Source organism: Lepus europaeus, chromosome 10 (genome assembly GCF_033115175.1).
Source record: "Lepus europaeus isolate LE1 chromosome 10, mLepTim1.pri, whole genome shotgun sequence".
Taxonomy (NCBI): domain Eukaryota; kingdom Metazoa; phylum Chordata; class Mammalia; order Lagomorpha; family Leporidae; genus Lepus; species Lepus europaeus.
The window spans coordinates 83,065,816-83,089,651 of NC_084836.1; the positions used below are offsets into that span (position 1 = coordinate 83,065,816).

At 51.1% G+C, this 23,836-nt stretch overlaps 1 protein-coding gene across 1 annotated transcript in view; it reads right to left on the minus strand.

Moving 5' to 3' along the window:
- The window catches only part of BANF2 (BANF family member 2), a 59,430-nt gene that overhangs the window by 8,708 nt on the left and 26,886 nt on the right, over positions 1-23,836 (minus strand). The window contains exons 2-4 of the mRNA XM_062202265.1: positions 3,857-4,106; positions 2,342-2,503; positions 197-325 (exon numbers count right to left, since the gene is read on the minus strand). Coding sequence (XP_062058249.1) covers positions 197-325; positions 2,342-2,401 — 189 coding nt within the window. The 5' untranslated portion in view covers positions 2,402-2,503; positions 3,857-4,106. The remainder of the gene's footprint in view (positions 1-196; positions 326-2,341; positions 2,504-3,856; positions 4,107-23,836) is intronic.

The window sequence follows — 23,836 nt, forward strand, 5'->3', positions numbered from 1 at the left end:
GCCCTTGAGGCTGCCCGAGCACGTGGGCTCAGTAATACTGAAGCACGTGGCACCCTGCCAAGTGGCAGCTTTGCTCTCTGCTGGCCCCTTGCAGGGACACATGGCAGGAACTGCCATCTGGCAGGACCGAGGAGAGAGAAGTTGGGGAGAGAGGTTGGAGAAGTTGAAAAACAAAAACAAAAAAAACCCAAATTACCTTGCTGAAACCTTTGGTGACTAGATTGATGGCAAGCTCCCGGCTAATCCCGTCTATACAGCCAACATCCTTTTCTCCAATGGGTTCAGAGAGGAAGGCTCTGAGCTTGGGGGACATGTGAGCCATCTCCTGCAACAGCAGTGGGAGGGGAGCGGAAGGGATTAGCAGGTGCCTGACCGTGTACAGTGCGTGTGGGCACTGGGGAATTCCCTCAGCCAGCCAAGGGACCGGGGACAACAGATGGTAGACTCCCTTCCATCATGCAGCATTTGCTCAGGTCTTTTAAAGCAGCTGCAGTGCCTGCACTGCAAGCCTTTGCACACCCATTCCCACCTGGCTAGGGGAAGAGAAGGGTAATGATGACCGCAGATGAGCCCCATAAATCCACTGGCCCAGGGTGTGCTTGATGATAAGAACTGCAACGGGCTTCTCGCCAAGTCTTCCCACTACACGCTTAAAGACACAGCTTGCGGGCCCAGTGATGTGGCACAGCAGGTTAAACTCCCTCTCGGAACACCGGCTCCCCACATCAGAGTGCCAATTTGAGTCCTGGCTGCTCCACTTCCCATCCAGTTCCCTGCTAATGCATCTGGGAAGGATGGCCCAGGAACTTGGGCCCCTGCCACCCAGGATGGAGTTCTGGGCTCCTGGTTTCAGCCTGGCCTAGTTCTGCCATTGTGGCGATTTGGGGAGTGAAACATCAGATGGAAGATCTCTCTGTCTCGCCCTCTCTTTGTCACCCTGCCTTTCCAATAAATACATAAATCTTTAAAAAGAAAGAAAGACACAGTTTGCGTCTTAGCAAATTAACCTACCCTCCTCTCTTAGCCACCTGACACTTGTGCCATACTTTTTTTTTTGACTTGCGGAGTTAGACAGTGAGAGAGACAGAGAGAGAGTTACACAGTGAGAGAGACAGCGAGAAAGGTTTTCCTTCCATTGGTTCACCCCCTAAATGGCCGCTACAGCTGGCGCGCTGCGCTGATCTGAAGCCAGGAGTCAGGTGCTTCCTCCTGGTCTCCCATGCAGGTGCAGGGCCCAAGCACTTGGGCCATCCTCCACTGCCTTCCCCGGCCACAGCAGAGAGCTAGACTGGAAGAGGATCAACCGGGACAGAACCAGCGCCCCGACCGGGACTAGAACCCGGTGTGCCGGTGCCACAGGCAGAGGATTAGCATAATGAGCCGCAGCACTGGCCCATACTTTCGTTTTAAATAGTTGCCCTGTTCTGTAGTAGTTGGATGTCTGGTTGCAAGTAAGAGAAAACTCTTTAAACCAGCTCTGATACTAGGAAAGGCATTATATAACTCAAAAGCCCAGGGGAGAGGGTGGATATGGTATCATCCAGGTCCAGCTCCATGTGTCTGGGATTCTCAGTTCCCCTCATGGTGATAGAATAGCTGCTCCTGCACTCCTACGCTCCAACAACTGCACCCAGAAAGAAGGAAAAGAGAGAGCTCTGAGCAGATGCCTCATCTGGTTTCTTTTTTTTTTTTTTTTTAAAGGCAAGTCTGGCTCTTTCCAGCCCTCTCTTGCTTTGTTTCTTCTTCTTCTTCTTCTTTTTTTTTTTTAAGATTTATTCATTTATTTATTTGAAAGTCAGAGTTACACAGAGAGGAGAGGCAGAGAGAGAGAGAGAGAGAGGTCTTTCATCTGCTGGTTCACTCCCCAACTGGCTGCAACGGCCAGAGCTGCACCGGTCCGAAGCCAGGAGCCAGGAACTTCTTCCGGGTCTCCCAAGTGGGTGCAGGGGCCCAAGGACCTGGGCCATCTTCTACTGCTTTCCCAGGCCATAGCAGAGAGCTGGATCAGAAGAGGAGCAGCTGGGACTAGAACTGGCGCCCATATGGGATACCGGCGCTTCAGGCCAGGGCGTTAACCTGCTGCACCACAGCGCCGGCCCCTCATCTGGTTTCTAAGATGGAAGCACCCACTTGCTCGCTCGCTGTCCCTGATGCTCTTGAATTAAAGAACAACACCCATTTCCAGAAGTTTTTTAAAGTCCTCTGATATTCCCAGGAGACGGTGACAACCCTCAAGGGCCACTTTTACGCTCCAGCCCAGGCCCAGTGCCCCGTGAAGTGCCGGATGTTGCACAGCACCTGCCCCATCTCCTTTCCCCACTACCCCCACCCTCCTCCAGACCTGTGCCTGCAGGCCTGAGCTCCTCTTGTGAGTCTTCTTGCAGAGGGGACGATTGGTCATGCTCCGGAGGAAGGAAGTCTGCGAGCAAAGATGGACGCGAAGGCACGGAGTTTAGCAGTCAGGGGTCTCTTAAGGCAAGGGGCCTTCATGTGTTCTGTGATTCTAGGAGGGAAACAAGGCGAGAGAGCTTGCCCAGGTCCCTGACTCTGGGGGCTCCAATACACAAGAGGGTGTGAGCTGTGATATGTGGGACATCCGTCTCTGAGTTCAGTTTGAAGATACCTTTCCTAAACACAAAACAGTGTTTAATGCCAGTGCTAACTGTGGGACTTCTCGATGCCCGTGGCCTTCTAGGATGACCACCGGAACCCTGGTAAAAGTCCAGGACTCCTGAGCAAGGAATCACCCAGCGATCCCACAGCCCACACCAAGCTCTGCTGAGGGAAAATTCCACTTGCTCCCCTTGGTGGCCACCTGTTAAGTTAAACCTCTCTGCCTATGAAACCTTCTGAGAAAAAAAAAAAAAAAAATGGAAAATACAACATTGTTATCAGGGCCCCAGCAGCATCAAAGGCGGGGCCTGATTGGTAGCACCCTGTGTGTGTGTGTGTGTACGTGTGCACTTTTTCTCACACATCTCATCCAACGGGGATCCTTGAAACACCTGGGGTGGGGTGGGGGTTGGGCCGGCCAGGCAGTGATTTCTTACGCGGCTAAGGCCCTGCGGCAGCAGCAGCCACCAGTATAAGAAGGCTGTGCCCTTCTCGGGATAAGCTGGGTGGGCTGTGACAGTGGCTCCCAGCTGGGGGCAATGAGGCTCCCCAGGGAAGCTTTGGCAATGTCTGGAGACAGTTGTCCCGGCTGAGGGGAAGGGGCGGTGTCACTGGCATCTCGAGGCTGCTAAATATCCCACAATGCACAGAATGGCCCCACAACCAAGAACTAGCCAGCAACTTCTAGAAAATCCTGACTCACAGCCGGTGCCACGGCTCACTAGGCTAATCCTCCGCCTGTGGTGCCGGCACACCAGGTTCTAGTCCCGGTTGGGGTGCCGGATTCTGTCCCAGTTGCTCCTCTTCCAGGCCAGCTCTCTGCTGTGGCCCGAGAGGGCAGTGGAGGATGGCCCAGGTCTTTGGGCCCTGCACCCGCATGGGAGACCAGGAGGAAGCACCTGGCTCCTGGCTTTGGCTCGGCGCAGCGCGCCGACTGCAACACACCAGCTGCAGCATGCCGGCTGTAGCGGCCACTTGCGGGGGTGAACCAACGGAAAAAGCAAGACCTTTCTCTCTCTCTCTCTCTCTCTAACTCTGCCTGTCAAAAAAAAAAGAAAAAGAAAAAGAAAAAGAAAGAAAGAAAGAAAGAAAGAAAAGAAAGAAAATCCTGACTCACATGGTCAAACAACACAGCTAACCTGCTCATCTCACCTAGCAGAAACTTTGCAATGAGAAGGACTCAGGATTTGGGGACTCTGTGTTATCAAGGATGAGGCTGGCTGCCCCCAAGGTCCCAAGATACCTGCACAATTGGCTTCGATCCTATTCTGACATGAGAGTGTCCTGCGGAAGAGAAGTCATTTTTCGTGGGCGTCCTTAAGAAGCAAGATGTCTTGCAAGTTCTGCAGCAGAACTCCTTGTAGCGTCATGGGCAAGAACCAGGCAAGAAGCCCACCTGTAATCCGGTGCCTGGTGGGGCAGTGAGACCGGCGTGGCGGTGTGGATGAAGTCAGCCTTCCCGGAAGCACATGACTGCATGGGGACTGTTCAGCCTGAAAGAAGTAGGAAGAGAGGAAACGGATGCTGGGCAGGCCAGCAACAGACTCCATGTCTTCTAAACCCAACTGCTTGGGGAAAGTTTATTTGAAAGGTAGAGAGAGTGAATCAGGCCAGGCCAAAGCCAGGAGCCAGAAACTCAGTATGTTCTATTACAGCTAGCGCTTCTCAAAGTTTAGCAGGTGTAGGTACGGGTCTCTCTCTCTCTCTCTCTTTTTTTTTTTTTTTTGACAGGCAGAGTGGATAGTGAGAGAGAGAGAGAGTCAGAAAGGTCTTCCTTTTTGCCGTTGGTTCACCCTCCAGTGGCCGCCACGGCCGGCACACTGCAGCCGGCGCACCGTGCTGATCCGAAGCCAGGAGCCAGGTGCTTCTCCTGGTCTCCCATGCGGGTGCAGGGCCCAAGGACTTGGGCCATCCTCCACTGCCTTCCCGGGCCATAGCAGAGGGCTGGCCTGGAAGAGGGGCAACTGGGATAGAATCCGGGGCCCCAACTGGGACTAGAACCCGACGTGGCGGCGCCGCAAGGCAGAGGATTAACCTGTTGAGCCACGGCGCCGGCCAACTGGTCTCTTTTTTAAAAAAATAATGCAGGATCTGGTGTGAGTGTCATGGTACAGGAGGTTAAGGCCCCACAGATGTCCCATATCAAAGTGTCTGGGCTCAAGTCCCACTTCTGCTTCCCATCCAGCTTCCTGCTAATGCGCCTGAGAGGCAGCAGACGATGGCCCAAGTACTTGAGTTCCTGCCACCCATATGGGAGACTCAGTTGGATTTCCTGGCTCCTGGCTTTGGCCTGGTCCAGCCCAGGCTGATGCAGGCATTTGGGGAATGAAGCAGAAGATGGAAGATCTAGACAGAAGATATCTCTCTACGTATCACTCCATCTTTTAAAAAACATTTTAAAAAATGCAGGCTCTGACGCCACAGGTCTGGGATGAGCTCAGCTGCTGCATGTCTAACCAGCTCCTGGTCTACAGGCCTCCTCTTCAGACATAAGTCACTGATGGCACCACTTCTCTTTCCGTGTGATTTTATTAATTGTGGTCAAATACAATTTGCCATCTTGACTACTGCTAAGTTCACATGCAGTGGGTTAAGTACATTCACGTGGTGGTGCAGCCAATCTCCAGATTCTTGGTGTCAGACGGAAACTCTGTATCCATCACAGCAGCTCCTCCCAGACTGCTGTTTTCCATCTCTGTGAATCTGACTACCCAAGGCGCGTCTCGAAAGAGGACTCATTCAGTGTGTGTCCCTTTGTGTTGGCTGGCTTCTTGTAGCATAATGTCCTGCAGGTTCACCCATTGTCGCTGTATCAGGATTTCCTTCCTTTTCAATGCCAGAATTCTACCACATTTTATTTATGTTTCATCTGTTGATTGGCAACTGGACTTGCTCCCACCTTGACTGTTGTGAGTACAGATGTGCAAATCCAAGACCCAGCTTGCAGTTCTTGGGGTATCAACCCAACAGTGGAGTAGCCAGCTCATCTGCAACTTCTGGTTTGAATTTTTGGAGCAGCCATCACACTGTTTTCCGAGAGGCTGCACTAATGCCACTTATTCTTAAATTTGACAACACATTAGACTCATGTGGGGAGATTTACAAATGGCTGGTGCTTGGATTCCTCCTCCAGAGAGGGATTTAATTACCACGGAGTATGGTCAGGACATCAGAATTTTCTAAGCTCGCTACGTGACTCCAAAATGATGCAAAGTTTGAGAGCCATTCTGTTCATGTCATTTGCTTCTTTCTCACACACTCTGAGCAGGTTTGCTAGGGTGATGGGATTCCAGCCAAGAGGGACTTCCTGGTGGGACCGCATTGTCTTTGTCACCTTGTGGTGCAGGTCCCCCAGCTGCCAGGCAGTGTCTTACTCAGCCCCCAGCCCCAGGTGCATCCTATCCTCATTACCCATCCATAGGAAGACTTAACGATGACCCTGATGGCTTTGAAGTTGGAAAACTTCAGAGAAGGCAAGCTCCATAATAACCTGTTCTTTTCCCCCAAAATTAAAAAAAAAAAAAAAAAAAAAAAAAAAAAAAAAAAAAAAAAAGGACAGGGGGGGATCTTTACTTCAAAGGAAGTTTTACCTGCAATCCATTTATATAAAATAGATCAAAGCAGAGTTCCTCTGTTGACTTGGGAATGAGGTGAAGGTGCCAGAAGTCCCCCACCTTACAGGGAACAACCATTTGCACTGCACCCCTGTGCTCCCCAGCCCTTCCTGACTTAACCTAAATACTTTCTTTCCCACAACAGAACAAGTGAGGCCGAGAAGTTAAGCGATTTGCTCAAGACGTGCACCTAGTGGAGGATCACCCCTCTCAGATGAGCCTCAAGGCTGGCTATGTTCTCATCAGCCTAAGCATTTAGCCTCCCAGATGTCAGAAGTGTGGCAAACACCTCAACATAACCCCATCTGGTAAAAGGGTCTTGTATTACAGGCGTTCTCTCGATTACTTGACTTTGAACCACAAAGTACAGCTCAGGGAAGCCATGCTGGTGGGTAAGTGACCTCAATCAATTCTGGTTTGAGATGCTTACAGAGTCACCTATTTAAATAAGGAATAAATGAGTCAATATAATTTCATCACGATTCCTAAAGGAATGGCCTCCCAAATTCTGTTGTTTGACAGCCTTTAAAAGTCATTTGAAAGTTAAAAAAAAAAAAAGCTGTCTGCTAAGTCTATGAGAAGCTGGTTATAAATATGTGCTTTTCAGATAAATGGAGTGAGGGCAGGAGGACATAAAAATGGGTGTTCGGGGGCTGGCACTGTGGTTCAGTGGGCTAAAGCTCCAGTCAGCAGTGCCAGCATCCCATATAGGCACCGGTTCAAGAACTGGCTGCTCCACTTCTGATCCCACTCTCTGCTATGGCCTGGGAAAGCAGTAGAAGATGGCTCAAGTTCTTGGGCCCCTGCACCTGCATAGGAGGCCCAAAAGAAGCTCCTGGCTCCTGGTTTCAGATCTGCCCAGCTCTGGCCATTGTGGCCATCTGGGGAGTGAACCTGCGGATGGAAGACCTCTCTCTCTCTCTCTCTCTCTGCCTCTGCCTGGCTGTAACTGCCTTAAAAAAAAAAAAAAAAAAGAATGAGTGTTTGTCCCACGTGGGAGATCTGGAAGAACTCCTGACTTTGTCCTGGCCCAGCCCTGGCAATTGTGGCCTTTTGGGGAATGAGCCAGCAATGAAAGATCTCTCTCTCCCATTATTTCAAGAAAATAAATTAAATCTCTAAGAAAAAAAATGGGTGTTTGGGGTTAGGAATAACATTTCCAGCAGGGACATTATATGCAACTTCAAAAAGTGACATCTTTTAACAAGTGAAGCTGTGGGGGCCAGCACTGTGGTATAGCAGGTAAAGCAGCCGCCTGCAGTGCTGGCATCCCATATGGGCGCTGGTTCGAGTCCCGGCTGCTCCACTTCCGATCCAACTCTCTGCTGTGGCCTGGGATAGCAGTAGAAGATGGCCCAAGTCCTTGGGCCCCTGCACCCATGTGGGAGACCTGGAAGAAGCTTCTGGCTCCCGGCTTCAGATTGGCGCAGCTCCAGCCATTGTGATCATCTGGGGAGTGAACCAGCAAATGGAAGACCTCTCTGTGTGTCTCTACCTCTCTCTGTAACTCTGTCTTTCAAATAAATAAAATAAATCTTTTAAAAACACACACACACACACAAGTGAAGTTGTTAGTCTCTGAATACTGTGAGAGATGACACAAATGCCATTGTTGAAATATGAATGGGAAAAGGGCAATATTTATAAATATATTACTTTATTATATTATAGGTGATTTTAAATGTATGTGCTTATAAAACATTTTTTTTTAGTCTGTACGTCTTAAAGTGCACATAGTCAGGTGCTGGCATCGTGGTGCAGCGGGTAAGCCTCTACCTGAGAAGCCAGTGGCCTCCATGCACTCTGGTTCCAGTCCTGGCTGCTGCACTTCCAATCCAGCTCCCTGCAAATGTGCCTGGGAAGGCAGCAAAAGATGGCCCAAACACTTGGGCACCTGCCACCAGAGTGGGAGAGTAGGATGGAGTTCCTGGCTTCTGATTTCAGCCTGGCCCAGTCCCAGCTGTTGCAGTCATTTGAATAGTGAACCAGCGGATGGATGGTCTCCTTCTCTGTATGTCTCTCTATCTCTTTTTGTAACTCTGACTTTCAAATAAATAAGATCTTTAAAAAAATAAACTCATATATTCAAATGGCCAAAATCCATTTGGGAGACAATAGAGAAAATGAGGGTTACCTTTTTTGTTTATTTGCTTTTGTTTTAGAGAGAGAAAGAGCTCCCATTCACTGGTTCACTTCCCAGATACTCACAATAGCTGGGGCCGGAAGCCAGGAGCCAGGAACTCAATCCATGTCTCCTACGTGAGTGGCAGGAATCCAACTACTTGAGTCATCATTGCCTCCCTGGGCGCACATAGGCAGGAGGCTGGAATCAGGAGCTGGAGCCAGGAAGAATACCCAGTTGCCCCTAACCAGCATCCTAACCACCAACCCAAACACTTGTCCCAGGGCTACTTGACCTTCAAGTTTGCTTTATGTTTGGGCATGTGTGATGCTGCTCAGCCTAGGGAACTGAGATGTTAAAACTTAAACTTCATGTTTTCCTCCCTGCCCCCTCCCCCACTTTTTTAAAAAAGATTTATTTATTTGAAAGTCTGAGAGAGAGAGAGAAATGGAGAAGACAGAAAGATCATCCATCCATTGGTTCATTCTCTAGATGACTGCAAAGAGGGAAGGGCCAGGCCAAAGCCAAGAGTGTCTTCCAAGTCACCACGTGAGTGCAGGAGCCCAAGGACATGGGCCACCTTCTACTGCTTTCCCAGGTGCATTAGCAGAGAGCTGGATCAGAAGCAGAGCAGCTGGTATCTGAACTGGCACCTATATGGGATGCCAGCGCCACGGGCAGTGGCTGTACCCGCTATGCCACAGTGTTGGCCCCTTCTCACCCCTTTTTTGAGAGAGGTAACAAGAAACATCAGAAAGGGAAAATTCTGCATCTATAGTAACATTGAGAACACCATGACTCACATTTTGCTCTTTAAAATCTCCCACACGGTATATTTCTTTTGGCATTTTAATTCCAAGAAAAAGAAAACTTTCAAAATTAGTATATCTTAATGACAGAAAGAAGTTTTAAATATCCTATTTCCCTTTTCCCTCAGTCTATCAGGAAGCTCTGGGCTAAATATTCTAATTGTATGGAGATGAGAATGAAGGAACACCTCTTACTTTGTAGCGATATTTGCTAATTTTTTTTTGACAGGCAGAGTTAGACAGTGAGTTCACACACTGCCCATGTTCACACTGCCCATGTTCACACACTGCCCGTGTTCACACACTGCCCACGTTCACACTGGCCGTGCTCACACTGCCCGTGTTCACACACTGCCCATGTTCACACTGCCCGTGCTCACACTGCCCGTGTTCACACACTGCCCATGTTCACACTGTCCATGTTCACACTGTCCATGTTCATACTCTCCGTGCTCACACACTGCCCATGCTCACACTGCCCATGTTCACACACTGCCCATGTTCACACTGCCCGTGCTCACACTGCCCATGCTCACACTGCCCATGTTCACACACTGCCCATGTTCACACACTGCCCATGTTCACACTGCCCGTGCTCACACTGCCCATGTTCACACACTGCCCATGTTCACACTGCCCATGCTCACACTGCCCGTGTTCACACTGTCCATGTTCATACTCTCCGTGCTCACACACTGCCCATGCTCACACTGCCCATGTTCACACTGCCCACGCTCACACTGCCCATGCTCACACTGCCCACCCGCTGGGATAAAAAGGATCATTGTACAATTGTCAGTTCTGCTTTCTTGGCTCCCTGCACCTCTGTCCCCACTCCTAAACTTAAAGCTTCTCCCTCAAAGAACCAGCCCTTCAGGGAAAGACTAAAAAGAAGGGAGATGATGCTCCTTTAGTGGAGTTTGGCTCGTCGCCACACTGGCAAGGGTCTCAGGAGCGCCTGGAAGGATAAACGCATCTCCAGATGAAAGCTCTTGGCCTCACTGTGTGCAGTCAACTCCAGAGCTGCCTTCCAGGGGGCACCCAGGATCCCGCAGCTGGTAAGTGACCTCCGCTCACCGTCTCATGCCCTAGGAGCGGCTTCCCCTGCGAGGATGGCTTAGCTGGTGGGACCTGAGCCTGCCGCGACCATCTTTGCCCCACTGGAGAAGGAGGGGGATGGATCCCCAGGAATCATTTGCATGCCTGGGTCTAGCCCTGCCTGAAGGCAACTACCCTTGGGCTTTACATGTTAAACAACATAACAAAAGAGATGTTCTTGCTTAATTCAGTCTAAGTTGAGATTGCCCCCCCCTTTAAAAGATTTATTTATTTATGTATGTATTTATTTATTTAAAGGGCAGAGTTAGAAAGAGAGACTCTCCAATCTACTGGTCCACTCCCCAAATAGCCACAACAGCTAGACCTGGGCCAGGCCAAAGCCCGGAGCCAGGAGCTTCATCTGGGTCTCCCACACAGGTCCAAGGGCCCAAGCACTTGGGCCATCTCCAGCTGTTTTCCCAGGTGCATTAGCAGGGAGCTGATTGAAAGTAGAGCAGCCAGGACACAAACTGGCACCCTTATGTGATGCTGGTGTCGCAGGTGGAGGCTTAACCTGCTGCACCACAACACTGTCCCCATGCGATTGCCCTATTTGTACCAAAGGGTCCTAAGGAGTGGAGCCCCAGTAGTCACTCACTCACCCACTCAACAAGTTTTCATGGAGCATCCACTATGCCCCAAGCACTGTGCTAGACACAAAAGCATCCCATGTACTTAGATGCCTGGGGTAAGATGGTCCCATGGCCTAGGCATTGGAAAGAGAAGAAGTTAAGTTTCCTTGACTGTTGCGGGCCATCTTTCAAAAAGAAAGGTAGACTTCCCTTCCCTGCCCTTTGTTCCACTTCTACGATGACAACAAGTTCCTTCAATCCTCTGCTGCTTCATATGTTGTTGCTTTGGCTTGGGGCAGGTGGGAGGAGGAGCCTTATTTGGCAGCCAAACCCAGCCTGAATTGACATGAGCCTATTTATAGTCTTTATTATCCCACGTAGTCTGAATATGTATACATTTTGCCCCAGGAATATTAATGGATTTGTTTACAGGGAGCTTAGCTAGGCTCCACTGGGAATGTCTGTAACATACAAAACAGGCACCATGTTGCTTTTCTAAAAGTAAAAATAAATAAATAGATGAATAAAAATCCAAATTCCCCCCAGACTTTGGGCCCCAGCAGGTTTTGCCGGTCTTCCCACGAGACCACTGTGCCTGCGGCCAAGGTCACCTTGCAGCTCCTCACCCGGGAAGCTGCTGGCTCCCCAGCCAGCCCACATTCCACCATGCCAATCCGAGATTCCCAGCCCCCTTTCCCAATGTAATGGCCCCTTTGTGTAAAATCCTACGTAACCTGGATGTCCTTGTCTGGATGGTGATTCTAGCCAGGACAGCTCCTGGTTGCATCTTTCCTTCATGAAAATAGCGGGCAACTTCACAATGTTCATGGGAAATCTCATTAAAAGATAAGTATATTTGGGTGCAAAAAATGTTTGAAATCTAGGCTATCAGACCCACATTGTCTTCGGAGCACAGTCTGGAGTCCATGAAGTCCTTGCGTCCTGACCCCCTGGAAGAGGCAAGCCCTTCCCTTTGGGAATGTCCCCTTATAACGCATGCATTTTGGTGGGACTGGACATTGTGGCACAGAGGGTTAAGCCATCACCTGCCATGGCTGCAGCCCATGTGAGTGCAGGTTGCTACCCAGATGGAGATCTTGGCTCCTCCTGGCTTCAGTCTGGCCCAGTCCAGGTCACTGCACTGCTACGCCACAGTGCTGGTCCCTATTTCGAAGAGTTGGGAAGTGAACCAGTGGATGGAGATCTTTCTCTGTCTCTTCCCCTCTCTCTCTGTAATGCTGCCTTTCAGATAAATAAATCTTTTTAAAAACAATGATACATGCATATTATCATAGTAAAAGGCATATTATCAACAAACTATGCATCGATTTAAAAAATGTTTTGCATGGAAAGAAACACGTCTTTTAGTTCCGTTTTCCCCACAGCATTTGAAAAAGTATCCTTGTGTTCCCTTTCCTTTGTAGCTTCTGTTGCCTACAAGAGGTTGGGAGCTGATCTATAATAAGCTCTACAAAGAACAGATCCATGGTCAAGGCATGTTTGGCTCCGATGTCCTTTTTGTCACCTTTCACTGTTTTTTTTTGTTGTTGTTGTTTTTTGTTTTTTGTTTTTTACAGGCAGAGTTAGACAGTGAGAGAGAGAGAAACAGAGAGAAAAGTCTTCCTTTGCCATTGGTTCACCCCCCAAATGGCTGCTATGGCCTGTGCACTGCGCTGATCCAAAGCCAGGAGCCAGGTGCTTCTTCCTGGTCTCCCTTACAGGTGCAGGGCCCAAGCACTTGGGCCATCCTCCACTGCCTTCCCAGGCCACAGCAGAGAGCTGGCCTGGAAGAGGGGCAACCGGGACAGAATCCGGCACCCCAACCGGGACTAGAACCCCGGGTGCCAGTGCCGCAGGTGGAGGATTAGCCAAGTGAGTCACGGCGCCGGCCATCCTTTTACTTTTCATTGTGGCAAAATGCACAGCTCAAAATTCTCCACCTTAACCACTTTTATGTGTACAGCTTAACTGTGCTAAGTGCCTGCATGCGACTGTGCCGCCGACTTCCAGAACGCTTTCACACCTGGAAACCCCTCCCATGCCCCCTCCTCCAGGCCCCGGGTAACTACATGCTACTGTCCGTCTCCATGACAGTGGAGGGGGCTGCCACCTCATGTAGGTGGGATCAGACAGTATGTGTCTTTCAGTGACTGGCTGATTGCCCTTGCACAGTGTCCTCAGTGTTCACTCTTGTTGCAGCACAGGGCATGCATTTTTTTTTTTTTTTTTTTTTTTTGAGAGGCAGAGTGGACAGTGAAAGAGAGAGACAGAGAGAAAGGTCTTCTCTAATCCGAAGCCAGGAGCCAGGTGCTTCTGTCTCCCATGAGGTGCAGGGCCCAAGCACTTGGGCCATCCTCCACTGCACTCCCAGGCCACAGGAGAGAGCTGGCCTGGAAGAGGGGCAACCAGGACAGAATCCAGCACCCCAACTGGGACTAGAACCTGGGGTGCCGGCGCTGCAGGCGGAGGATTAGCCTAGTGAGCCACGGCGCCGGCCAGGGCATGCATTCTTTAAGACTGAGTAATATTCCATTTCATGTATACACAGTCGTCTCTCTGTATCCATGGCGGACTGGTTCCAGGATGCCCCACAGACACTAAAATCTGAAGACGCTCACATCCCTTATATTAACTGTATTTGCATCCAACCTACCTGCATACTCCCATCTCTAAATGACTTATAATACCTGATACAAGGGGGCGGCGCTATGGCGCCAGCATCTCATATGGGTCCCGGTTCGAGTCCTGGCTGCTCCACTTCCGATCTAGCTCCTTGATGATGGCCTGGGAAAGCAGTAGAAGATGGTCCAAGTCCTTGGGCCCCTGCACCCACATGGGAGACCCGGAAAAAGCTCCTGGCTCCCAGTTTCAGATCAGCTCAGCGCCAGCTGTTGTGGCCACTTGGGGAGTGAACCATCGAATGGAAGACCTCTCTCTCTGTCTATAACTATGCCTCTCAAGCAAATAAATAAATAAATATATATATTTTTTTTGACAGGCAGAGTGGACAGTGAGAGAGAGAGATAGAGAGAAAGGTCTTCCTTTTGCCGTTGGTTCACCCTCCAATGGCTGCCGTGGTAGGCGCACTGCGGCTGGCGCACCGCGCTGATCCGATGGCAGGAGCCAGGTGCTTCTCCTGGTCTCCCATGGGGTGCAGGGCCCAAGCACTTGGGCCATCCTCCACTGCACTCCCTGGCCACAGCAGAGAGCTGGCCTGGAAGAGGGGCAACCGGGACAGGATTGGTGCCCCGACCAGGACTAGAACCCGGCTGTGCTGGCGCCGCAAGGCGGAGGATTAGCCTAGTGAGCCGCGGTGCCGGCCAATAAATATTTTTTTTAAAAAATACTAGATACAAGGTAAATGATATGTAAATAGCTGTTATATCACATTGTTTGGGGAATACTGACCCAAAAATAGGAACTTATTCAGTACTGCTGCAAATTTTAAAAACTGTTTTTAATGCATGATTGTTTGTTGCAAACAATGCACAGATGTTGAGGGCCAGTCATGTCTTGCTTATCCAGTCACTCATCAATGGACTCCTTTTGGCTATTTGGAGTAATACTGCTGTGAACATGTGCGGACTGTAAATGGATTGCCTTTTAAACCTCTGAATTTATACTCGCTTGTAAGTAGAGTGTGGTTATTTTTTAAATGGATATTGGCTTATTTATCGAGAGGTAGAGAGTCAGAGAGAGAGACAGAGAGAAAGAGAGATCGAGCTCCCACCTGCTGATTCACTTCTCAAATCCCTGAAATGCCCTGGTCCAGGCAGAAGCCAGGAGCTGCGAACTCAACCCAGGTCTTCCACATGAGTGGTAGAGACCCACCTACAGGAGGCATCGTCTCTCGGAGTGTGCAATAGCAGGAACTGGGATCAATCGGGAGTGGAGCTGGGACTCAAACCTAGGCACTATGATGTGTATACAGGCGGTCTTCACCACCAGGACAAAGGCTGCTCCCAAGTACAGTGGTTCGAGTCCACTTGTTTTTGCCATTACAATCCTAAAGGCAATGCTGACTTGGGAAGGAGGGGTTTCTGCAGAAGAAAGGGGCAGCAGGTCCATGTTCCCTGTCCCGTGTCCGCACCACCCTCCCAGGGAAGGCAGAAGAAAATAATGTTTGGGAAGCAGGTAGTAGGGGCAGGGACTGGACCTTTCCTCTGTGGACAAACACTGGGCAGTGGGCAGATGCGTTAGATTCCAGAGACTGAGGCTGCAATGTTGGCCGGACTGTGGGAATGGTGCACAGGAAGCACAGGCCTGCTTCCCGGGGCTTATGGGGTGATGCCAAGAACAGGGCCATGTCCAAAAAGTTCCGGGGCAGTGCCACAAATGGTGGCGAGTCCGACGAGCCTGAGGGGGTGCCCTTGGCTTTGAGCAGCAAGGTGTTCACATGTCCAGGCCAGGATGAGGTGGAAGATACCTCAAGCCCTGACAGGGGAGCCAAAGCCTGGAGTCAGGGTGAAGAGAGATGACCAGGCCGCAGGCTCCAGCAGCGACCACCAACATATCCTCCACAGAGCGGAGGGGCTGGGCAGCCTGCAAGAAGACACAGCAAGGGCCTGCCCTCACCCACTCTCCTACAGCTGCATCAGTCCTTAGGGAGGGCGGGGGAGGGGCAGAGCGTCCCTAAGGAGACTGCATCCCTGAGCCGAGCAGCCTGCCCGGAAGCTGCCTGTTTGAAGAGACGGGGGGGGGGGGGGGGGGGGGTGTTGGTGCCACACCCATGTCCCCTTGGCCAGCCACAGTGCCCAGCCCAGCTGTGGCTGGTGTTGCAATTGTCCCTCACTGTGGCGATACAAGCTGCCACACCTGGAGACAGCTGGGTGGTTGGAGGCCAGCCCCTTGCCTAAGGCTAATGACCTATAGGTATGCAAGTCCCAAATCAGATCCCTAGTCTTAAGGTGGGGCCAGCTCTCTGGAACCTAGGGATCAGACAATAGGCCATCCACCTGACACAGCTCCCTGTCCTGCTTCCTCCTCCTGCTTCCCTCCCTGAGCCAGGAGCACCTGGTCTCAGGCTCTGCTTCTAGGGTGCACCACACAAGATATAAACATTTGTCTCATAGTCTACAGACTCCTGCTCCCCAGAGGGTGAAGGTGCCCAAGCATAAAGAAAGGGCATTTTCTTTCGGTAAGAGTGAGCCTGTGCCCCCTACTGCAGAGTTTAACAATGTCTTAAGGTCAAGGTGACTCCAAGGAGGCATTTACGCCCTGGAGTAGGGCCTCAGGGGAGACACTCCCAGGTGGCCACTCTGCCTCCCCTTTGCCTGCAGGCCCTCTGGGAGGTTGCTGTGCTGCTTTCCAACCCCAGTCTCCCCATCAAAAAGGTTCTCCTTTTGCCCAGATGAGCAAATTTAGGAAATACAACAAGATGCCCAGCTAAACTTGAATTTCAGATAAATGCTATATATTTTTTTCTTTAAAAAGAACTTTTGGGCTGGCGCCGCGGCTCACTAGGTTAATCCTCCGCCTTGCGGCGCCAGCACAGCAGGGTTCTAGTCCCGGTCGGGGCACCAATCCTGTCCCGGTTGCCCCTCTTCCAGGCCAGCTCTCTGCTGTGGCCAGGGAGTGCAGTGGAGGATGGCCCAAGTGCTTGGGCCCTGCACCCCATGGGAGACCAGGATAAGCACCTGGCTCCTGCCATCGGATCAGCGCGGTGCGCCGGCCGCAGTGTGCCTACCGCGGCAGCCATTGGAGGGTGAACCAACAGCAAAAGGAAGACCTTTCTCTCTGTCTCTCTCTCACTGTCCACTCTGCCTGTCAAAAAAAGAAAAAACCACTTTTGGCATGTGCCGCGGCTCAATAGGCTAATCCTCCGCCTTGCGGCGCCGGCACCCCAGGTTCTAGTCCTGGTTGGGGTACAGGATTCTGTCCCAGTTGCCCCTCTTCCAGGCCAGCTCTCTGCTATGGCCCGGGAGTGCAGTGGAGGATGGCCCAAGCGCTTGGGCCCTGCACCCCATGGGAGACCAGGAGAAGCACCTGGCTCCTGCCGTCAGATCAGCGCCGCACGGCCATTGGAGGATGAACCAACGGCAAAGGAAGACCTTTCTCTCTGTCTCTCTCTCTCATTGTCCACTCTGCCTGTCAAAAAAAAAAAAAAAGAACTTTTAACATATTTTGGGATTTTTTTGGGGGGGGTTTGTTTGTTTTTCTGAAAGAAAAAGTGGCAGAGGGAGAAGCAGAGAGAGCTTCCATGCACTGGTTTGCTCACCAAATGGCTGCAACAGCAAGGGCCTGGCCAGCCTGTAGCTAGGAGCCTGGGACTCTATCTGGGTCTCCCACCTGGGTGGCAGGGGCCCAAGTACTTGGACCATCTTTTGCTGCCTTCCCAGGTGCGTTAGCATTGAGCTGCATTGGAAGCGGAGCAGCCAGGGCTCTGATATGGGATGACAGTGTCCCAAGCAGAGGCTTAACCTGCTGTGCCACAATGGTGGTCACTAAATTTTTTTTTTATTTGACAGGTAGAGTTATAGACAGTGATAGAGAGACAGAGAGAAAGGTCTTCCTTCCGTTGGTTCACTCCCCTAATGGCCGCTATGGCCGGAGCTACACCAATCTGAAGCCAGGAGCCAGGAGGAATCCTGATCTCCCATGCAGGTGCAGGGACCCAAGCACTTGCGCCATCCTCTGCTGCCCTGCAGGGCCACAGCAGAGAGTTAGACTGGAAGAGGAGCAACTGGGATTAGTACCCGGCGCCCCGACAGGGACTAGAACCCGGCGTGCCGGCGCCGCAGTGGAGGATTAGCCAAGTGAGCCACGGCGCCGGCTAATATTTTAGTATAGTAAGATCCTAGATTTCCATAGGACATATTTATAGTTTAAAAAAAAAAAAAAAAGGTATTCAGGAGCAGAAATTGGCCTGGAGTGAAGCCATCCACTGGGACTCGGGTATAGCATGCTTGAGTGCCTTGATTTGAGTCCTGGCTCCACTTCTCATCCAGCTTCCTGCTAATGCTCACCCTGGGAGGCAGTAGGTGATAGTACTGGGAGCTGGATTCCTGCTGGCCCTGTGAAATACCTGGGTTGAGTTTCCTAGCTCCCAGCTTCAGTCCTCGGCCTGGCCTCACTGACACTGGAATTTGGGGAGTGAACCTGTGGATAAGAGATCTGTCTGTCTCTGTCTCTCAAGAAAATTAACTAAATATCTTACTCATGGTTTATCTGAAATTTAAGTTTAACTAGCCTTCCTGATTTCATCTGGTAACCCGGTCCCAGCTAGTGTAACCCAGTGTGGCTGCTGTTTGGGGAGTGAACTAGCAGATGGAAGATCTCTCCCTCTCTTTCTGTATCTCTGCCTTTCAAGTAAATAAATTTATCTTTTTTTAAAGATTTATTTATTTATTTGAAAGTCAGAGTTACAGAGAGAGAGAAAGAGGGGCAGAGAGAGAGAGGTCTTCCATCTACTGCTTCACTCCCCAGTTGGTCACAATGGCCAGAGCTGTGCTGATCCAAAGCCAGGAGCCAGGAGCTTCTTCCGGGTCTCCCATGCAGGTGCAGGGACCCACGCACTTGGGCCATCTTCTACTGCTTTCCCAGGCCATAGCAGAGAGCTAGATCAGAAGTGGAGCAGCAAGGACTTGGATCGGCTCCCATATGGGATGCCGGCACTGCAGGCAGTGGCCTTACCCGCTATGCCACAGCGCTGGCCCCCAAATAAATAAATATGTCTTAAAAGAAAAAAGCCACAGACTCATGCAGCTCAAACCTAGAGGAAACAATATGAGAATGTGCAGCTGGTGAGACCGCGTGGCAAGACATCCACCAAAAATCCACATTAGAGGCAAACCAAACATTGAGTGTGAGTGTTAGGGAGTCCCTAGCACTGGTCTGGGAAGACGCCCCAGTGTTGGTCTGGCTCCCAGAATGAGAATGGCGAGCAACCGGGAGAAATAAAACCCAAGGGCACTGGCCAGTAAGGGGGCTCGCATTGGTTGAGCTTCATGTTCAAAATTTGAACTTCATGTTCAAAATTAATTTGGCATCGCTGGAAGATAGATCCTGTTTTGAGATGTGGGGAACTGCGGCGCCGAGAGGCCAAGAGGCTCACCTTTGTGGCACAGTCAGGCATTGCAGAGAGCCGGCGGTGGGAGAGAACCTTCCATTAGTGACTTTACCCTTTATCACCTGGGTCACAGTTGCAAACGGCAGTGATGGGACGCAGCTCAGGTCTGGGGGGGCTGCGAGGCTGAGAGCTTTCCTCTCGGCCGTAGAAATCAGAACCACAACAACAATCTTATTTTTTTAAAAGATTTATTTATTTATTTGAAAGGCAGAGTTACAGAGAGAAAGGAGATCTTCCATGGGCTAGTTCACTCCCCAAATGGCCGCAAACAGCCAGGGCTGGGCCAGGCCAAAGCCAGGAGGTTGGAATTCCTTCCAGGTCTCTCAGGTGGGTGGCAGGAGCAATTGGAGCCATCATCCACTGCCTTCCCAGGTGCATTGGCAAGGAGCTGGATAGGAAGTGGAGCAGCCAGGACTCAAACAGGTGCTTAAACGGGATGCCGGTGTTGCAGGTAGTGGACTAGCCTGCCGCACCTCAATGCCTGCCACCTGCAGTGACAATTTTAGTATGCCCATGTCCTTTCATGGCTCCCTGGCTAGTACCTCTGACTCTTCACATGCAGACAGGCCAAGATGGGGTGCTGGGGTGCCAGACCCCTAGGGACGAATCCAGTCCTCACACCCTCTGCTGGAACAACTCTGAGCTGTGTTCTCCACCACTTCCCAGATGTCCCCAATGGGAGGAGCCACGATGGCTCACGGCAGCTATCTGTGCTGCAGGAGCATTGCTTCCACCCCATTGCAAAATCAGGAGATCCGAAGCTGGGGGCCATTTGCACTCACTCCTGGACAGTGGCCACCACTCACCGAGGCTTCCTGAGTGCTTTACTGAGCACTGCGTTAAGCTCTCCTTGTGTATCATCTCATTTAACTTGCCTGTCCACATGATGAGGTGTGTTCCATCCTTATCCCCACTTCAAAGATATGATACAGTCACTGGCCCAAGGCCTTGTCAGGTTCAAGCTCAGCATGCCTCAGACTAACCTCTGAGTCTTTAAGAAAGGCTCACGCTGGACTTATGGGTGCTCTTCCCCTCTGGACTGAGTTCCTCCACGTGGCACCCATGATGGTGCACAGAGGGCCGCAGCGGTTGGTTGTCAGCCAGCAGAGGGACGTCTTGTGGCATAGGTGGAACTGTGGGATCGTGTGGTGCTTTAAGCATTGCATTCATTTCATTCCTAAGATACTTAAGGCCCACATGCTATACTTCGCTCTGGGTCTCTGCCAGACAGAATGCTGCACGGACGTTTCCCCTTTGCTGTGCTGCTCTGCTCTCACAGTTTGTAGGCATTGCCTTTGCATGCTGGTGCTCAGCACAGCACTTCTGGTGCCTTCTAGGAGCCAGGCAGCTCTGGCTCTCCATTCCACCACTTGCACGTGTCTGCCTACCTTGTGAAGGTAATAAGCAGGTGTTTCTGTGAGTTTCAGTATAGAAATTGGCTCAGGGATGGGCATTTGGCCTAGTGGTTGACCCTAGTGTGATGCCTGGTTCCATATCAGAGTACCTAGGTTCCTAGTTCCAGCTTCCAATTCCAGCTGCCTGCCAATGCAGACTCTGAGAGGCAGCAAGCAATGGCTCAAGTTGTGGGGTCCCTATCACCCATGGGGAAGACTTGGATTGAGTTCCCAGGTCCTAGCTTCAACCCTGGCCCCGATCCCTATGGTTGTGGGCATTTGGGGAGGAAACGAGTGGAGGGGCTCTTTCTGTCTATCCTCTTCTTTAAAAAATTTATTTGAAAGGTAGAGTTATATATAGAGAGAATGGGAGACAGAGGGATATCTTCCATTGGCTGATTAACTCCCCAAATGGCCACAACCACTGGAGCTGGGCCAGGCTGAAGCCAGGAGCTTCCTCCAGATCTCCCATGTGGGATCAGGGGCCCAAGGATTTGGGCCATCTTCTGCTGCTTTCCCAGGCCATCATCAGGGAGCTGGATCAGAAGTACAGCAGCTGCGTCTCAAACTAGTGCCCATATGGGATGCCAGTGCTGAACCCACTGCACCACAACATCAACCCCAATAAAAACTTTTAAGAAAATAAAGAAATTGGGCCGGCGCCGCGGCACACCGGGTTCTAGTCCCGGTCGGGGCACCGATCCTGTCCCGGTTGCCCCTCTTCCAGGCCAGCTCTCTGCTGTGGCCAGGGAGTGCAGTGGAGGATGGCCCAAGCGCTTGGGCCCTGCACCCCATGGGAGACCAGGATAAGCACCTGGCTCCCGCCATCGGATCAGCGCGGTGCGCCGGCAGCAGCGCGCCTACCGTGGCGGCCATTGGAGGGTGAACCAACGGCAAAAAGGAAGACCTTTCTCTCTATCTCTCTCACTGTCCACTCTGCCTGTCAAAAATAAAAAAAAGAAAAGAAAAGAAAAGAAAGAAATTGGGGCTGGCGCTATGGTGCAGTGGGTAAAAAGCCGCCACCTCTGCCTACAATGCTGGCATCCCATATGGGTGCCAATTCTAGTCCTGGCTGCTCCACTTCCAATCCAGCTCTCTGCTATGGCCTGGGGAAGCAGTGGAAGATGGCCCAAGTCCTTGGGCCTCTGCACTCGTGTGGGAGACCCAGAAGAAGCTCCTGGCTCCTGCCTTTGTATCAACTCAGCTCTGGCTGTTGTGGCCAATTGGGAAGTGAACCAGCAGATGGAAGACCCCTCTCTCTCTCTCTGTCTCTCTCTCTGCCTCTCCTTCTCTCTCTGTTTAACGCTGACTTTCAAATAAATAAATAAATCTTTAAAAAAGAAAAAAGAAAGAAAGAAATCAGCTCAGAGTGCCTTGCCTGATTTTTCCAATGCAAGCACTTACTTGAGGCCCTTTCCAAAAAAAATCACTAGGCTGGTTGGCTCTGGCTTCGGAAAGGAGATATCAGCAAGAAAGTTCTTTCTGATTTGCTCCTTGCAAAGCCAAGTTCCCAAGGCTTTGTGAGAAGAAAAGATTCCCAAAGATTGCTGTCACTTTCACTCACTGCATTATCATCTGAGCAGTCTCTTTCAGAGGCTACAAGAACAAGTTTCAGGTTTTTTGTTGTTGTTGTTGCCGTCAAATGATAAGCTTGGCTGTTTGGGAACCCTTGGGTGAAGAGCGTAAACATATTCCTTAGGACGAAGGGAATCAGCATTTCCAGCATGGGTGGGTGATGTTCTGCTCCAGCGCCTGGGTTGAGCTGTGAGAAAGCTCAGTGTCAATGATATCTTTGGAACCAGACGCCCTCTTGAGCGCCTCTTAAGAGTTCAGATCAGGGGATCACAAATGTAAAAGCTGGAGGCACCAGGCAAATGCAAGACAGAAAGAAACCAATGTGGGGCCCAGGGCCCAGATCTTGTGAGCCTTTTAAGAGAAGTCCAACAGCTAGATTTTAATTTTTTAAAAAAATTTCTTTTCATTTATAAAGGAGAGCAAGAAAGAGGGACACAGAGATGACACAGAGAGAGAGAGAGAGAGAGAGAGAGAGAGAGACTGGTCTTCCACTTGCTGGTTCACTCCTCAAATGTCTGCAACAGCCGGGGCTGGGCCAGGCTGAAGCCAGGATCCAGGAGCTCCATCTGGCTCTCCCATGGGTGGCAGGGACCCAAGCACTTGAGTCATCCTCTGATGCCTTCCAGGATGAGCACTAGCAGGAGGCTGGTTTGGAAGCAGAGCCAGAACTCCAACACGAGATGGGAGCATCTCAGGTAGCACCTTAACCACTACGCCCAACACCTGCTGTCTACATGGACTCGGGATAGAGACCTGGGAAGGACCATAGAGATGCACCTGTCACCCTTCCTCCCTCTCCGAGAAGACTTGAGAAAGCCGTTGGTGCTGCTCTGTGCTCAGAGCTCAGCGACTACTACTTCTCTCTGAGTGGCAGTGTAGCGGCAGGATGATCCATACCTGGCCCCTGACTAACTGGACACCTGGCCCTGCTCCTACCTCTCCATCCCCTACCCCCCACATAAGGAGCCCTTGCTGCGGGATGGGCCAGCCATGCTGCTCTTTCACAGACATTATCTTATTTGATACTTATAACCAAGCCAGGAGACAGAAACTCATTTTAAGCCCATTTGCCAGATGAGAAGACAAAGGCTTGGCAAGTTTAACAATACACCCAGGATCATGTGTGTGCCAGGGTGAAGAGCCAGAGCTTGAATCCTGTGTGTTTAGCAAACACTCACTCCTGTGAGTTCAGCCAGCTAAACTGAAGGCTGCTTTTCTCTATTTTCTTTATGTAGGTCACAGGCAAAGTCTGTACCAGGTCACAGGGAGCCTTAAAACGAGTTCATTTTGAAGTACCCAAAGAGGTTCTCAAAAAAATGGGATTGTCACAGAGGCTGCCCTCACGTCAGCACGCCTCAGCCCTGACGCACAAGCTCTCTCTGGCTTTCAAGTGCGTGCGCGGCTCCAGGAATATTCCTTTCCCGCCCTCCCCTCCTGCCTGGCTCCCTCGGTGTCTGCCTGGCACGGACTCCCGCAGGTTCAGCCAAGCTTTGAGCCTATTCTGCCCCGTCCGTGCCGTCAGCTTGCTGGTTGGGTGGCTGTGTTTGCCTAAGTCCAGACCCGCAGGGCTCTGTCACTTCTCCACCCTTCCCTCGGCCTCCCGTTCCAGGCAGGGGTGACAGGCGCTCTGGGTGCCATCACTCCCCACGGGAGCTGTGCCATGGGAGCCCAGGGAGCCACTTGAGCTGTGTGTGTGTGAGAAAGGAGGACAAGTCCAGCTCTCTGCTGTGGCTCAGGAGTGCAGTGGAGAATGGCCCCAGTGTTTGGGCCCTGCACCCCATGGGAGACCAGGAGAAGCACCTGGCTCCTGGCTTTGGATCAGCGCGGTGCACCGGCCGCAGCGGCCATTGGAGGGTGAACCAACAGCAAAGGAAGACCTTTCTCTCTGTCTCTCTCTCTCTCACTGTCCACTCTGCCTGTCAAAAAAAAAAAAAAAAAAAGAAAGACAAATTCTGCCCAGACAGAACAAAA